General features: G+C 46.0%; 1 protein-coding gene across 2 annotated transcripts in view; it reads left to right on the forward strand.

Annotated features, from left to right (window-relative positions):
* Positions 1-18,538, forward strand: part of LOC106741119 (sodium/potassium/calcium exchanger Nckx30C) — a 72,009-nt gene that overhangs the window by 25,944 nt on the left and 27,527 nt on the right. The window contains exon 3 of one of the 2 annotated variants that reach the window (XM_014612789.1): positions 7,794-8,061. In XM_014612789.1, the coding sequence (XP_014468275.1) occupies positions 7,794-8,061 (268 nt within the window). The remainder of the gene's footprint in view (positions 1-7,793; positions 8,062-18,538) is intronic. The other variant, XM_014612790.1, reaches the window with a different exon arrangement.

Genomic DNA, 18,538 nt, shown 5'->3' on the forward strand with positions numbered 1-18,538 from the left:
GGGGGGGGGGGGGGGGAGAAAAGGTGTATTCATTCGGTAAGGCGAGTCGCAGTCCAAGTTTGGGAATCAATGAAAAATGCAAGCGGAACGGAGGCGTACGCAGGTGAAAAGTTCCATCGGCATTCGACAAATCTCCTCGCAAGTCCGATGAAATAGTTAATAAGCCGACTTGAGTTCGCTTTGAGTGCGGCTCTCGCGCATGGAAGAAGTTACGAGGCCAGCGAAAATGGCACGGCCTTTCCTTGGCAATCGTTGCAATGTCGTGACGTCAATCAAATATCTCGGATTTCGGGACAAAGCCCGGCATAGCGATATTACGTGCCATCCGTACCGAAATAAATTAAAACGCCACCACAGGTTGGGAAACTCGAGCGCTGCCGAATCACTTCGGCTTACTTCCGTAAACATATTGTGTGCAGCATAGTGTGCGCGCTTCTATCGTTTAGAAACTGCCAGCAAAGCAGCCTGCGATTCGGCCGGCTCTGTCGCCGTATTTCGCGCATCTGCGAGGACACTTCGTCCTGCTCCGGACGGTGTCCACAATATGCGGCACCGTTTCGAAAAGAACGAGACAAAAGCCAAGAAGATAGAGAGGGAAAAGGGAAGAAAGAGGGGGGGGTGGAGGGGGAATCGCGAGGTCTAATTGAGGAAGTACGGGAAAAGTTTTTAGCGTGTTTCGCCCCGCGAGGCTATTAAATAATTTGTCAGATACCGGCGTGCACCCGCAACCGCACGAACGCTTTCGCTTATTAATTTCCCCTCCCGCGAGGAATGATAATTCACGTTGCGCGCGCGGGCAGTGTCGTAGATAATCTTATCTCGCGTCGCGAATAAAAATCAAACGCGGCTAATGAGCAAAGTTGGCAATTAGTCGGACTGATAATCGTGGCAACTCCGTGCGACGCTGACGCTCCGCGAATTATTAGATGCACTTGATTCATTGATAATTACGGTCGTGCGTGTATCATTTAAGGGTATACGAATATAAATTGGGCGGGGGGGGGGTGTGCTTGCGATCGAGCCGTTACCAGGCACCGGATTTTCAACATCGGCCCGATACTGGTAATCGGTATTGGTTCAGTATTAGATTACAGCCGAATGATCACTCGTACCCGATACCCGGCAAGATCAATTCTTGACCGAATATTCAAGCAAGCGTTCATCAGGCAAGAGTGAACTTCCCTAAGCGTTCCGGCTACATAACGTCCGGTCCGGATCTCGAAATCACGCGCAAATATTGACTCGAACGTAACAATTTTTCTTTCAATATAGTTATGTTCGGTGACAACTGTACCCACTTTTTGATTTTAACCGTAAAAACAGTTAGGAGGACCATTTTTCTAGTAAATGTTACTATAATGTCAACGATAATAACCTTACGTGTTGCTGCTACCATAAAATATGGTTGGTACCGGAAATAACTGTAATTTTCTGTCAGTACAGCATCCGGGAAAATATGACGAAATGTAACGAAATTAGACTGGATTTACATTATCCGTGTAGACGACGGCAGGCAAATCCTCCGTCGGAACATTTTTCAATGCTCAATGCTATACGATACGACGGTGGCGGATACTGTAAATACTCCGATACAAAGGCATTGAAGGATATTTTGACGGAGGATTAATGGACGCTTGCCAGCCTTACATGAAGATCTCCGCGCGAAATTTATTGAACGAGTTACGCGTGAAACCTCATACTCTCTTTAAGTGATAAAAATTCCCGACACTCCCTATTCTCGTGTCTAAATATTAATGCTGTCAATTTCGACTACCCGCGGGTAATCCCGAAAGACTCGGGTACCCGAGATCCTTTTCTATCTTTTGGGTATTACTAGGATACTCTGTGCGAAAAAAAGAGGTAGTTTCCACAGCTAAAAACTAGCTCCTACACTGAGAAAAAAATATAGTTATTTTCGGGGACAACAATATCCTTTTTTATTTTAATCACGAAAATAGTAGCAACTTGCACGTAAGGTTATTGTCATTAACACTATAGCAATATGTGCTAGAAAAATAATTCTCTCAACTATTTTTGTGGTTGAAATGAAAAAAGAATATTGTTGTCCCCCTCCCGAAAATAACTATATACTTTTCTCCCTGTGTACAGGTAAAAATTAGCTGTCCGTATGATACAGCTGAAATTTAGTTAATTTAGTTAATTCTTTTCGTCTCTGTATCTAGTTTTTAGCTCCCACAGCCAGGTCCGGTGATTAAATTTCAGTTGTATTATATAGACAGATAATTCAATAATAATGACAATATAAAGACAGACTGTATATTCCGGTATTTTTGTGCAATGATACCATGACGCACACCACGGATCACAAAGCACGTGAACACGTGGTAAGAGTATACGCGATACCAATACAGACGGACGCAATGCAAAATTTCGACGAGAATGGCGTTTGTTTCGCGCTTCCATGTCGATTTTTCGCTGAGATACGGCCATTGAAATGCGCGCGAAATTTTCCAAAGCGGCGTCCTTTGTCACCGACCGGCGACACGTGCTTGATACATTGTATTGTAGTATTTAGTATATTTACGCCACGCATTTGTGTAACACCTTCGAGGTAGCGCGCTCGGCTCAAAGGTGTAGTACGCAACATTGTTGGCGGGCCTCGGTCCCTGTCAACCGACTCTCGCTCGTCAGTATCTTCCCATGAAAAAGTCGCAGTGGCACGGAGTAAATTGCATTTGACACAAGTTGAAACTGTCCTGCTTTCTTATGAGGAAACAATCGTTTCTCATATGTTATCGAATAATTTTTCAGATTGTATCTATTATCTACTGTTAAAGAGAAATCTATCGTTTGAAGAAAGCGATATCGACTTTGATTCGAGCGAGTTGGAAAGAAATGAGAGAATTCGTATTATATAAAATTTAGTCTCTCATTTTTTATATCGTATCAGAGGGAATTGTAATTTAATTTTTAGCTGTATAAGCCGTTCCGGCTTATATTTTCGTCATATATCTTGACTGTATGAATATAAAAAGATCGCTAAAAATAATAAACCGCGCTGCGAGAAAGGGCATTCCATTTGTTTACCGGAAACGGCTCGATATTGAGGGACACTCCTTCAGCTATTTATTCATTATTATCATTATTAATTATAAACGGGAATGTAAAACTTCCCTTTGATACGATAATACATGGATTACGACATTTGCATGAACCGCATAAATACGTACAAAATGCAACCGATTGAAAGAACCATAGATAAAGGGGAGCGAGGAAAAACAAATTTAAATTGTTATTATTTCTGTCACGGTAAAAACCTATTTAAACTAACTCTAACAGTTTCACGTGGTTACGACGACCTTTTTTTTTAGGAATACCGATATGGCTTTTATTCTCCTGAGAAACGTTTTAACGATTATACGATTTTATCGTGGAATTTTTACCGCCGTGCGCAAGTGGGCATTCGGAACGGCGATAATTAGTAAGCGGTTCATAACTGGTTTATATTGCTGTTAATCGGAATAAAAGTGTCAACGAACGGCCGCCTAAATGTGTATCACGTTAACCACAGAACGGGCATGGAGTTTATTAATGTCCATCACCGCGCGCGGGGACGTATTTTTCGCGAGTCGGGAAATGCGACAACTCCATGGACACACACGTCCCACGAATGGAATACCGCACGCGCGCGTAATCTCTTACTTCTTTCTATAATTATCCGCCGTGTTAAATTTTCTATCGCTCGCTGACTCGCGAAGCGAGTCGCTAATTTCGACGGGTGCGCTCGCGGAAGGTGAGGTACTCGTAATTATAGGATTTCGGATTTAATAACACGCGAATTGCGCGTCGCGTCCGCGCGTAATTGTAACCTTCCCTTAAATATTTGAGAATTAATGCCCGAAAGTTGTCGCGCGCGACAATTTCGTCATAATTTCCGCGGTTACACGCTGTCTCGAAATTCAAATCGGGGAATCCGCAGACGCCTCTGGTAATTAGAAAGTTCATTACCCCGACAACGGGAGTGACAACGACAGAAACCCCGTATCTCCGCTGTCGCAGCTCTCGGCGGCCTGCCGAAGTCTCCCTCTCTCTCTCTCTCTCTCTTACTCACACAGCTTTGTCGCTTTAGACTTGTACCTATCTGCATTCGTATCATCGGCAGGTATATTCGCCATTGATGGCAAAGCCCACACGCATCGCCCACTGGAAAAGCCCGTCTCATCCTACGTCCTACGGCAGAAACTGACTCGCAGATAACACAATAGCGAGTGTAGTTTAAAATACAAACCGCGCACAATGCGCGCGAGGCGAGTTGTAAATATCTCGCGTGCGCGGATTAAATATTGCAATGTTTGTTGTTTTTTTCCCCCTCCTTTTATTGAAACGCGACCAACTTCTTGTTTTATCAATTTTTGTCATTCCGCATTTTACGTCCGCAGTTTGATCTCTCTCTCTCTCTCTCTCTCTCTCTCTTTCTTTCTCTCGACTGTTTTAGAATTAATAGTCATAACAGTCTCTCAAATGGGATTACCATGTTTCAGATTAAATTATATACACACACACGTAGATACACATAGGCGTGTATGTACACACACACACGTAAAACCGTTCAATTCAATTACACATTATAACATTTTGCAGAGACGTCGCACAATATATTCCGAGCACAGAGTGTGTCTATAACAGCGTTATCGGTTAACACAATCTTCGCGAAATATCTTCGTCGCACGGCGAACTATAATGCACTACAAGCTATATTAGTTTCATTCTCTAATGAAATTACCAGCAGGCTAAAACTTCCTCCTCCGAGTATCTTTCCTCGGAGTATCAACTCAACGATGGAGTAACCATCCATCTTCCCGACGTTAAACGCGTAAACATGGTCACGATATCTGCTGGGGAAACTAACGAAACGGAAATCGAGAGGTCGTTTCGCTAACTTTTCCAATGATTCTTCGAGGAGCGAGAAACCAGATTTTCATCCGATAGAATCCGGTCTCTTTCGAGAAGAGCCTCACTTCCTCTCTCTCTCTCTCTCTTTCTTTGTACATATCTTGTACATACTGTAACTGTACACTCTCGTTCTTTAACATATTGCACCGATGGCAGCGGTTGATTCCGCGGAATATTTATACAAGCGGCGACATGCGACGACCGCGACTGGCACAATGTCGTTCCAGGTAATATCATTATTTCGCTGCGGAAGTTATTGCGGAGATGGTCCGTTAATGCGCGCCGAACGAGACCTCGCGCAATGCATCGGATTTTACAATGCTCCGCCGTCGTCTTTAATCGGGAACGCCGCGCGAGAACGGTCGGTCTCCGTCGGAGGGAAAAGCAAAGAGAAGAAAGAGAACGGTAACAATTGGAAGACGCATCGCGGCGTTTCGGATTCACAAACTTCGGACACGGAAACGACCTCGCCCGCGTGATTTTATTTGTGCATACACGCATTGTCGTTGCCATTCCGACGTGTGCGTACACTGGGAAAAGGATTTCTTCAAATTTCATAAATTTTAGTAATCAAATAATATTTTATTTAGTTAAAAGATATGATTTCAAATAATAGCGTTCTTTGTGGTAAATAATAGAGTTTTCTCGAATAAGACAATAAAATTTTTACCCAAATAATATTTCGTATATGTTGCTTCTAGGAAACAAATTTTAGTCAAATAAATGGAAATGCTAAATCTAAAGAAAGCTTTTACTCTGTGTACGTGCGTGTTTGTGTGTGCCTCGAATAAACCTCGTGAAAATAAAGCAGCGGCAGTTCGTACACGAGTCTCCGCCGCGGGGCGAAAAGAGGGTGCACATATTTACTTTCCATTTTTCATCCCTTCGTAAAGCCTGTCGCGAATAATGTCATCGCTGATAATGGATGCCCACGGTGTAGCACGTGGTTTAGACATGGAGACAGCAAGTTGTAATTAACTCTTTCGTCTTTTAGTAGCTTGTTGTAACATCATAGGGACAATACGCCGCGTTTCTCGTGACTTTTGTACGCGGTATCCCAGATAGAAATTAAAAATGACGGGTGAAAAGGGACCTTACATGATTTTTCCGCACTTTTATCTAAGGTCCTAAATAAAGGCAAGCCCACTTAGGTTCTACACAGAAATGTACAAATTAGGGCTAGATTTGGAAATCTAACTAGACCCTACTTTAGCATGCCTAACTAGACTCTATCTTGATAAATCTGACTAGATCATATCTTGTTATGTTTCCAATTTACAAGAAAATTCAAATGTGAACTTGCAATTTTGTTTGTATTAAATTATCTGCTATTTTTTAAAAGCAAAATCAAAGTTTTGATCTTATTATAATGAGAATTTCACTTAAGTCTCTGTGCGATCTCGCTTTAAACTATTTCAGGAATTGGCTAACTAGACTCTGACTGGGCCCTATGAGCGCAAGCCTTGTCAGGGGCATCCATGTCGTCTATTCAAGGGCTCATTGACGAGATTCCATTCAGGATTTGCCTTTTTAGGCCATATTTAAGCCCAACGAAGGCAGGCCTATTTTGGGACGTGCCTATCTGGAGCCACTACAGACTTGAGTCACGCCCCGATTAATTTCTACCCAGGATGTTTCTTCTTCGGGCTGAGACAGCAACGAGAGTTGACTCGGGGATCCGATTAAAAATCACGATGAGATCTGTCGTTCCCGCGTCAATTGGTCGAGGTCGAACGGGGACGAAAAGGGAGGAGAGCCCGAGTAAAGTGACGGAATGAGGCAAAGCGGGAACAGGCGCGAGACGGAATGCGCCGTCACCAACAACGCCTAGGTCTAAGGACATAACCGCTTAAATATCGCGGTGGCGTTTGTCACCAGACGGGCCACCGAGAGTGTTAATTATGTTCTGACCACGATAGCGCCCCATGGTTGCCGAGCAAGTTTTAATCCCAGCGGTCGCCTCTCTCTCTCTCTCTCTCCCTCTCTCCGCCTCTCGACGCGCACGAGAGCAAATTTATATTCCACAGCAGGCCGTTATTGTGACAATAACGAGCCTGATTAGAAACTTGACACAACCACTCTTGATTATAAGCGTTCCGAATTAGCCGGAATCGAATTAGCCGCATGCCGGGCGTGCGGTGCGCGCGCACGTAACAATAACGCATAACTGCGTGCCGCACGTCAGTGGCTTTTGTATCCTGTCGTCAGAGAAAATAATACGAGGTGTGCGAGTGGCGCGATGCAAAAATCAATCGGCGGAATACCAAACGGTGTGCGAACAAGCGAACGAGCGAAACGCGGACCATTTTCTTGGTCATACCTGGGTCCGACGAATAAACCGCTCATGTGTGCAACTGGAATTTAGTTATCAGGCCTAGTTTTTAGCTGTGGGAGGTAAAAACTGGATACAGGTACGAAAAAAGCTAAATAAACCGAATTTCAGTTGTATTATAATATATGGACAGCAAATTTTTTTCCCGTGGGAACTGGTTTTTAGCCGTAGAAGCTAATTCTTTTGTTTTTTTCGTGTACAATTACAGATTTAGGGTACGCCTCGAGTAATTTCTATCCTGGCGGCTAGGTCGATTATCTCTCGGGTGCTCCCTCTCGTCGGCGGAGGGAAGGTTAATTACGATCTCCCGCGTTTGTGGACTCTCCCGAAACAGAAAAGTTCCGGCGTAGCCACTTCCGGTGTGAAATCATCACTCACTACCATCCGCTTTCCCAACTTCTCTCTCTCTCTCTCTCTCTTCCTCTCTCACACATATACACAGGCACACATACACGCTCACGATAGTAGAATTTAACGACAAACGCGAGAACAATGTGAATCGTGAAGCATCCATTGAGCGCCGAAATGGCGTCTGTGTGTGTTCCAGCAGCATCCGAACGCGACCAACAGTAGCGAGACGAGCGTGGGTGGCGTGTCGGGTGCGTGCGGAAGCAGCGGCATACCGGCGCCCGGGGAGGCCGGATGCAGCAGCAGGGGCGGCAGCAGCAGCGGTGCCGGCGGCACGGGTACCGGACAGGGTTGCGACCAGGGTGCCCACGGCGGAGGCACGTCCTCTCATACGCGGGAGAGCCACGCCAAGTTCCGGCACGGCCTGCTGCAGCTTATGATCCACACGATCGATCCGCTCCACGACGGTCAGTCCCGCGCCGGTATACCAACTCCACACTCTATCACTCTCGCTTGCAGCTTCTTGGCTCGCTTTTGCGCTTTGCTGCACGCTGGTCATGTTTATGTGTGTTTGCATGCGTGTCTGTAAGTGTGTATGTGTGTGTGCATGTGTGTGTGCATGTGTGTGTACATGTGTGTGTGTACATCTGTTCCGTTTTGCTGTTTCGCGCTTCTCTCGCGTGACAGCGAGAGAAAGAGAGAGGCTGGCGCGTATATTGCGGACTTGTACATATATCGACGCGTAACAGCGCGCACTTCCGCGACCTTTTCGTTTCTTTCCGCGTTTCCCGTCGCGTCGTGTCGCAGCATGTCGCTATATACGGACGCATCCCCACGTTGGCTGGCTGGTAGCTGAACGAAATCTCCACGGGAGTGCGATTTCACTGTAATTTTACACAAGTCCATTCCGGCCGCAGAGATTGACACGAGGGACGCTACACTCGCGAGCCATATCGATATCTCGCGCGCGGAGAATTGCAAATTCGTTACGACTCGTTTGCTTTCGTTTTTTTTCCCCCCCTTTCCTTCTTACAATATAAATTTCTACAAGTTCCGTGCACGGAAAAATAGTTCAGTTGAATTTATCGGACAGTGAACAAACCAAACGCGTTTCAGTTGAAGGAAATCAAATTTCTGGTTCGTATGACCCAAATTTGGTCTTTATAGTCAAATTCTGTTTCCTTCAATCAAAACGTGTTTGATTTGTTCATTGTCTGACAAATTTCAGCAAACTTTCCTCCGTGTGGGGATTATTTAATGGGATTTTAATTAATACGAATGAATATTAATTACGGATTAACTCTCGAATAACAAGGTTAGGTCAGATCCGACCGAATCCATATTCTAATACTTCCGCGCACGCGCTCGTGAAGCGTTATATTTCAGGTATTTTACAGGTATATTTCAGGTATATTTCAGGTATTTTACATATTTTACGGTATATTTGATTTATTTTGAAATATTTTCTAATTCTTATTGTGAGGATAAAATGCGCCTAGTCGAGAAAATTAATTGGAAAAACTACAAAATGTTTCTATCTGTCGTATCCCACCCACCTTGTTATTTTTGTGACTGTATGAACTTTGTATTTGAGGGTTAAGGGGGTCGTATTCGACGTGAAATGACGGTTACTGTACCACTCGTACGTCGCAAGTCCGGAAAAAATAGTTCAGTACGTACGTTATACTGCCGGACAATTTTGTCCTTCTGCTAAAATTTATAAAAAATTTCGCGTCCAACATCCAGCCTCAAGCTCTTATTTGCCTGTCTTTTCTTTCTCTCTTTCTTCGTGACGCATAGAAAAAAAGTTTGGTTGAATTAGCCAGAAAGAATGGACAACCAAACGCGTCAGAATTTCTAGTTTTTATAAACAGGAATTCTGTTTCCTTCAACCGAAACGCGTTTGGTTGATCCACTTTCTGATTAACTCGACCGAACTTTCTTTTTCCGTGTATGCGTAAGACATGCACTCCCAAAGCGCCGAGACATCGAGGCTGATCTTAGTCTGCGATATATGTTAAATAAATAACAACACACATGTGTAAATAGGTAATTGAAACATTGGAGAAATCGGACGCGAAGATTGATACTATCGTGACGCCAACGCACCGGAGGAGACCGGCGGCAATAACGAAATTCCCGGAGAATTTCAAACGAATATTAATAAACGCTCGATCGAGTCCAATTAAGGACAGCCCCGTGGTAGAGCGACCGGAAACGCACCTCTACGGGATTTTTTTCGCTCGGCAATTTCACCGCGACGCAAATTAGCGACTCGAATTTATTTTCTATCGTGACTATGGTCGCATTAATTTGCATGGATATCGGGCAAAAATCGGCGGTGATCTAATTCTGCTGCATCCCGTAAAATTCCGAAATTCGATCGGTGAGGAGGATCCATCGGCTGGTATCGTCGAAAATGTGATCACGCGTTGTGTCAGAATTATCTTCGTAGGTTTGCCCAGTCGCCCACATACCGCACAATCGCGATCCCATCCGACGCCGCATTATTTTCCGCGCGTGTTGGTCTGTAGAATTGATAGTCCCGACGCTTTTGTGATGAGACAGCGCCGTGGGCGAACCGAACCGGCGAGCTCGCGGAAACTCATTCCGACGACATATTCCTGAGATGAGTCACGGAAATTTCCGAAAGCTCGACGGATAAAGTATTTTTGAATGTGGAATTACGCGAGCGTTTAATAAAATGCCCGCGGCTTCGCAGGCTAGACAGGCGGACAGACAGAAAGGCAGACAAATATTCAAAGCTCTTTGAAAATTTCAGCGCGCGAGGGGAAATTTCCGGCTACTTAAATGTGTCTTGTCTCCAGACTAAGCAGAGACTTCACGGCTGAACTCGATTAATTGAAATTTGCAATTTCGCCATGAGAAGCGACAATTTCTTAAAATTAAACGAATTGTATTTAGATAATTCCGCGAAACGTGGGAACGATTCAATATCGCTATTTTTCCAAGTGTTACCGCTCAGAGAAAAAGGGAGAGAGAGAGAGAGAGAAAAAGAGAGAGAGAGAGAGAGAGAGAGAGATAAATATATCGTTCCTTGTCGAGTTATTATATTGCGCTTTACGACCTCCGAAACATAATTTTCGTGCAATTTTTACGAGGAAAATGCGAAAAGCACCGTCTCTACTAGTTTAAGAGAATTCGTCCGGCCACTTTGTCGTGTGGAAAACTGACTTGAGACTCAAGGTAGGAAGAGGGAATCGTACGCGAAAGCACATTAGAAGGGGAGCTTCCGTGGATTCACTCTAGCCGCTAGGATTGTCAGGTCAAATATTAGACGGCATTGATCACGTACGTCATGACGTCGATGAAGCGGCATCTGGAAATGTGCGTGAAATAAGGACGGTGCACACATTTTCGGAGGGTGCGCGTCGACCAGCGTCGTTGGCGACGCGGTCTTGCGAGCGGGTCGACACGAGCGTGGAACGGTCCCGCTATGTATATGTACATATTATATCGCTTGTTTGTCGGATCTGCAACATGCATGTTATATCGATCGCTACGGCGAAAAGCCCTTAATGCACGCTGCGCACCGTGCTACTCGTGATGCGTAGAGAGAGAGAGAGAGAGAGAGAAAGAGCGGTGTTTCCCGGCACCTCGATTTTTACACGTGTGGAGACCCCCATGGGAGACGGATTCATCGATTAACGGATAACATCTCGCGCCAGGTTAGCCTCGCGATAAATATGCGAAGTATTATCGACGTTGCGCCTGTGCTATGCGAGCCCTGGCAAAAATCCCCTCGTGCTGGAATTTTGTATCGAGCGTCCTTACAGCTTAATTGGTTTAAATTTTCACTGTGTTCGGATACGTCCGAAAATAGTTATCGATGACGAACGTGATCGCCGGGTCGTGCCTCAGGCTATAGCCGTCCGTTAATAAATTATTCGGCGAAGATTGGAAGCGTAGGAAGAGGAAGAGGGAGAAAAGAGAGAGAGAGAGAGAGGAAGGACACAGTGTCAGTGATACTCTCCTAAATTATTGGCTTTAGGTTCGTGAACGTTTAGCGCGCGCATTACGTCATTCGATCGCATTCATTCGCGATGCTAATTCGGACATCCTCTCGCTTATGCACGGCACCGGAGCGCGAAAGTTCGATCTCGTTTGTATTTAACGCGACCAAGGACGACGACGGCCGACCGTCAAAGAGGCACACAGTGTTTGTCGATCGAAAAAGCTCGTTTACATTCGCGTACCGCGTGTGCGAGCCGCGCGTTTTCGCCGCGTCCTCTCCGCTCTTCGTGAGCAAATACATTTTCAAGCATTCAATTATTTTCACACACCGCTGCTACGTCCGCGTGACTGAATATTTCATGATAATAAACGCGCGTGCGTTTACCGCGCGCTCTCTTACAAACAGCGACGTTTACGGCCACTACAACCACACCGGCACCGCTCCGAGCGTGTTTTGTATCGCTGTACGTAACGACTCGTGCCGTCCTCTCGCAATCCGTAGAACCACCGAGCCGAGATAAAAATCCCGTCGGACGGTAAAAATTCGCCCTCGGGTCGATTAGGTATGAGTCACCGAATCTTGATTAACTCTTCAAAGCTCAGTGTACATAATGAAGTACATTAATTTGGGACTTTCCCCAAATATTGTCTCTTGGTAAAATAATAATCGATATGTTATCAATGTCCATCCTAAACGAAGCCACATTCTCCGTCCCGATTCGAGAAATTTGTGATCTGTTCTTTTCAGCCGAACTGGCCGCACCAGTTCATAAAATTTATGTACACTGAAACGTGAGAATCTCATTCATATACGTTTCGATGTGTATGCAAATTTCTTGAACTAGCACAACCAGTTCAGCTAAAAAGAACAAGCCGAGCGTCTTTCTAACTGGAAGACCGATATGTGCAATCGCATGTAGACCAAAGTCGCCGACGCTCGAATTTATATAAAGTTATTTATGAAAACACGTAAGCATATTCCGTTAATTGAAAATTTTGTCCGACGTTCTTGTCTATGTTGCAAATAAGCGGGAAGTAAGTGTTTTTTTAAGCAAAACTCTTAATATTTCCTCATTTTTTATACTTTAAACGTCCGATGTACACAATTAAGTGCACTCGGAAAATTGCACTTCTCGATGGCTAATTTTATTCGGACAAAAGAAAATTCATCAAGAACCTTTAATGATTAAGGGAGTCCTTTAACCTTTCGACTCCCATGCTGATTTCTCAGACGCAAGTTCCCAAATGGGACAAGCGGTTGACCCCAAAAAATTTTCCATGTATAATAGCACGTTTATAACGTTAAAAATTATATAAAAATATAGTGCGTAAACGTATCGATGCGTAAATATAATATAACGTCACTTATTTTTATTTATAAAATTCAACTAGAAAAATTATCCATAAAAGTTATCAAAACTGGCAGAATTATTTTGAAGAAATCATTCATGGGGCGAACGTCTCGCTTGGTAGTCGAAGGGTTAACAGACGATCTTATAAATTACATTACATTTTACTCCAATGAGATCGGTTTACGGGCCTTAAAGGATTAATTGCCGCGTTAAGGATCTCGATTTCATTTCCGAAGGTTCGGGAACGGTCGATTTATAACAGTCCGACCGCATCGGACTAATCGATAAGGGCTCCGCCTGTCATGCCGAGCCTGTAGGCTCCTTTCATTCAGGATGATAACGGCATTTACGATCGACTATCTCGAGTATCACCGTACACCCGAATCCGACGGGCAAACGGGCGTCCTTGCACCTGCGCTCGCCGCCGATCATCGGAATTAGCGATTGTTCCACGAACGCTTCGAGCGGGGCATATCCGTGATTCCGCGAATCGCATTCCATCTGCCGAGTGGCTCGAGAGAGAGAGAGAGCGCGACAGAAATCGGTAAAAGCTCATTCCGCTCGTTCGCTACGAGAGGCGATACGCGCGCGGTCGCGCGATGTATCAAAGCGATTAGCGCGTCGAAAGATTAAGTGCACGTGATACATGTGTGGCTCGTGCGCGCCGAGAGAGAGACCGGTTGCTCTTTATCTCTCTTTCTCTCTCTGTCGGTTCGACAGGGACTGGAAAATAAATGCCAGTCCGTATACCGTGATATTTCTTCCCTGTTCGCGGCCAGCCTTGCTCGTATGTGCATTTATAGATCGAAGCGCGCGCGCGCGCCCGAATCTGGCAGCATTATTTCGCCGTGGCCCCGTCACAGCCGCGCGCGCAGTCGCCGCGAGTGTGTACGCGCGAGTGCGCACGGCGGTGCGGTATTAACAAAAGCGTGGAAAACGCGATAACGTTTCCATTTTCTAAACGCGTCCCGGATTGCCCCGGCGGTTCGGCCAATGGCCCGAATTTTTCGGCTCGTCCCGCGCGCATCGCGGGCAAAGCGCGTCGCCGGTTCGCGCGAGACGAATCTTGGCGGCGGGTTCGTCCCGGCGGAGACCGAATCGGCATCGATTTCGGCACGGTGAACGGACAATGAATAAAATCGCCGAGCCCGACGGCCCGTCCGACGTGCCCGAGTGTGCGCACACTCGCGTGTGTGAGAGACGTAAAAAATGAAATATACACCCGCGCAACGAGGCCGCTTTTAAAGCCAACGCGCGATGTACCGTTTAATTTCTGAAACTGAAATAGAGCGCCGCCGTTCGAGCAACATTTACTCGGTCTAAGTGGTTGCTACGGTACTCTCCTTGGTAAATATTTACTGGAACTAGAAATACAATTGGCTGTGATACTTCCTTCGTATAACGTTTATTTGTTTGTGATAAAACAATTGCGACAGATATTGGATTCATAATATTGGAAATATCAGAATTTACTTTTAACAAATTGTACTGTAAATACTGTAAATGGTGTTTTGGGGAGTTTTTGGGTCGCTAAATCCCGATCTGAGATAAGAATTTCAAATTGTTAAAAATAAAGATGGAACCGGTGGACCCAAAAATTTTGAATTTTACAATTCTGACCTCCGATTCGTAATCAGCGACCTGAGAAATCCCTTGGTACTAAGTTCCAGAAAAATCGGCCCGATATAAAAGTTCGTATGATTCAAAAGGTTAATGTAAATCCGCGTCTAAGATCTTCGAAATTTTGCACGAATAAAAGTCGACTCGAAAGTCTGCTTCGAGGGGCACGATTTTACACGCCATCGGCATGTTAGATTCTTCTTTTTTACTCGTCGACATTTGCACGACAGCTCGCACGAAAGGATCGTCTAAACGACGGTCACCCTTTCCTTCGTGCAACGGCGCGTGACCTGACCCATTTGCGCGACCGTCTTCGGCTCGCCCCGTGTTACGTACGTATGTACATACACACACACACAAGCTCCCGAAATCAATCCCGCGAGAGAGATTGCGCTCGTTCGTGGATTAGGATTCCTATTAACCTAACCACTGTGGTCGCTTGTACTTAATTTGGCGGTTAACTAATGCCGTCGCGCGAATTCGTTTAAGAGTCTCCCCCGCACCGTCTTCGCGGAAGAAGGCGGTTACTCGGTCGTTCCCGAGAATAAACATGTAATTACCTCTAGCTAGATCGCAACCAATAATCCCGAGCATCGAACGGGATTCCGGAGGAAGAAAAGATCCGCGGCGGGCGGCGTGTTTGGGAAAGTTTGTTCGTCTGAAGTTTCCCCGAAAGTGTCATTCAAAGACGGAATAACGACGCTACTGGGGGGGAGGGGGGGAGGCAATTATCGGCGATCATTGTTGAAGAGGAATCGGCGAGTTCGTTGTGATTATTTTGCGGAGACGGTAGCGGAGAGACGTCGCGTCGCGACTTCGCGTCCGGCGCGCGACAATAAACGTTTAGCGATCCGATTCGAATATTGCAAGGCTATTGAAAGGGACGGGGCGGGGTAATAATCGCTCTATTGTACCGGCGTCAGTCGTAACCGATATTACGCCGAGCGATTCCGCCTTACGTCGATAAGTGGCGGACTTCGATAAGTCAATTCGCGCGCGCGCTATTCCGCTGTTCCGCGACGAGTGCGCTCCGTGTTTGTTGCGTGCGCGCTGCCCTCGTCACATTTCCCCCCTCGGCCGACATGCATTCGTCATTCTCACGATTTAAGGATTTTATTCTTGGATGTGGCGAAATAGCGTCAGTAGCAATCGAGAATCTCAGCTATAAACAGCGGTTGTTTTATTTCTTAAAAAGTCACGCGTCTACTTACAGGTTAATAAGAAAAATAAAAAATAATATTTTCGTGTCTGTAATATTACATATATACGTTTACCTTCGCTTTGTTTCAAATTAACATTTACTCTTTATTATTTAGGTAGTGAAATAAAAGTACAAAAACGTAATTTTGCTTGGTAAATACTGCTAAATTTATGAGTAGCCGCCTTGGTGTGCCGCTGAAAATACGACGCTGAGCCTTAAAACCTCCTTAAATGTGCCGTCTGCAATTTTCGCGAATTACGGAAAATTTAATTAAAACGCTCTCGTCATTACGCGTCGATGTGATCTCTCATAAAAAAAAAAAAGAAAGAAAAAAAAAGACAAAAGAAGAAAGAAAAAAGGAGAGAAAGAGAGAAAGAGAAAAAATCGCCAGCGGCGGTTTCCCGAGAATATCTCGTTGGGGTTACGTACGTACTTACCGTAAATTGCCCCCTTTTCTTCCCCGAATCGTCGCGTTTCGCTGCGACTCGTGCGGCGTTCGCGCTAATCCGCGAGACGCACATTCACCGCGAGAAAAAAGGAGAATAACGCGAGGCAAACCCGACGTGGAACGCGCTACCCTACGGGTTATATTGCGAGAGGCGCGATGGCTGCGGCCATTCAGGCCGGTAGCATGTTAATTTTCAGCATCGATCTCCCTCGTGCTGCCGAGGGTGTCCGAAAACGAAACGAAAGCTCGTGTATCTCCGCTTCCTCCTACCTCTCCCACTCCTTCCCACTCGCTCTCTATTTCTCTCTGTCTCTCTATTTCAGTGATAGCGTTAAATCCGCCGCAATGTATTACTTTGTTGGACGAGGGGAATTCTACGCGGAAATATAATCTAATAGTACCTAATTGAAGGATATAAGATAGATCTCACTCGTCCTTCCGTGCAAAGCCGAACGACCGCCCGTCGTGTTTCGAGCCTGACGCAGCGAAATATCGATTTCGCAATTTCGTGCTCTCTCTCTCTCTCTCTTCTCCTCTTTCGATTCGCCGCGGGAGAACACTTTAAAAAGATCAGTGCGCGCGACGTGTCCACTTCGCGGCACGGCAATCGCCGGGTATCGATATTTCTCACCGATCTCGCGTAATTTCATTTCACACGGTGCGCCGTGCGAAATGATAATGCCGGGAGAGCCCGCACAGGGCTACAGGGGGACGGCGGGATGATCCTGCGGACGGTGCTACGGTTGATTTGTGTCGCTCGAAAATACGACACACGTAATACCCGAAGCTGATGCCCGTTCAATTTTGCAGTAGTAGCGCACGAGACTCGAGCGTGCACGTGTCTCGTGTGTCGCTTCAATCCGTGCCGCCATCTAATCTCGATATAGCCCACCAGCCGCTGAAACTTCGGGATTGCTATCAGATAGCATACCGCACGTAGCACCGCGCGAGGCTACGGTTGCTCGGCGCTTCGTTACACGAAGTGTCGTAATTGACGGCGCCGTTCTTCGATGGGGATACGGGAAAAACGTCAATTCAAAGTCCATGTTCTGATATACAAGCAGGAATGTATGTAATCTTGTGTGAAAATGAAACTTGCTTACACATGAAGAAATTCTACGTGACACTAAGGAGCGTCGAAAACGCCCCACCCACAAGACACATACTAGTAGCGTTTTACCGTCCTTCTGCATCTTCTTCCAGTTAGGTTAAGTTAAAAGTCGCTAAAAGTTGATCTCATCTTCAGATTCGGTATTCCGAAGCTTTATTTACACGCAACTTTACGTACGGGAATAATAGTAAAATAGTAGATATGATGTACCGGTCGATATTCGTGTGCGGGAGCCATAGTATATATAGTGATGTGCAGTTCTGGGCATTCGTGGAGCTTGCAAACGCTAACGCTACCATCACACTATTTCGGAAGGAATAGCGTTTGTAGTGCGTAGTTATAGAGTAGCGCACTGCCACTAGTGACGCCATAATTGCGTTTATTAGTGCTATCTTTAGTCAAACAAATAGAAATGCTAAATCTAAAGAAACCCTTTTCTCTGTGTTTAAGAACAATGTTCATCTCCATATATAAGATTATATATTCCCGCTTATATATATATATATGAGAATATGAGTCTTGAATTTTGATACTAATTTATTTCCCCGCGAAGGTAGCGGAAAAGGAGGATTTTTCTCCCGTCGAGTCGCGTCTGCCTCTCGAAGTGCACGGATCCCTGCTCGCGCCGATGGAAACGGAAAATCGTGACAATGCCCGCGCGGTCTCCCGCTGCTCTCTCGACGGTCGACAAAATACGGGAAACGTTATCACAAGACGCGAGTCACGTCCGCGCTTGCGGAAGTAGCGCGGCGTAAAATCGTAGCCGCGTGCGCGAACCGCGGCCCCGCGGACTCATTCTTCTTCTCCCCCGCCCGCCCACACGCGCGAACGCGCTTCGCGACGGAAGCGCGTCATTAATCTCGATGGCGTGGGAAACGTTCAATACGCCGGCGTTTTCAAAAGCGCGCACGTACATCCGTCCCGCGCGTACATACATTCTGCCTTCGCGGCAACGCGCGGCTCGAGTTCCTTTTTTCTCCCCGCCGCTCCGAGTGAGCGAGTGGATTCGCGTAATCCCGCTCGAGTCCGTTCGCATTTCCGCCCTTCGTTCGTGAGTCAAAGAGGCCGGAAAGAAAAGAAAGGAAGAACGAGGAGGAGGCGAAGGAGGAGGAAGGATCGCGTTTTGTCAGCGGCCGCCGCGGCGGAAGCGGAGCGGCGGCGGACGCGTCGCTGGCTGGTTGGTTTCGAATAAATTTGCGGGAACGCGTTTTGAGTGCATCCTGAGTGGTGGTGAGTG

The sequence above is a fragment of the Dinoponera quadriceps genome, unplaced genomic scaffold, assembly GCF_001313825.1.
Source record: "Dinoponera quadriceps isolate SergipeBrazil2010 unplaced genomic scaffold, ASM131382v1 scaffold367, whole genome shotgun sequence".
Classification (NCBI taxonomy): Eukaryota; Metazoa; Arthropoda; class Insecta; order Hymenoptera; family Formicidae; genus Dinoponera; species Dinoponera quadriceps.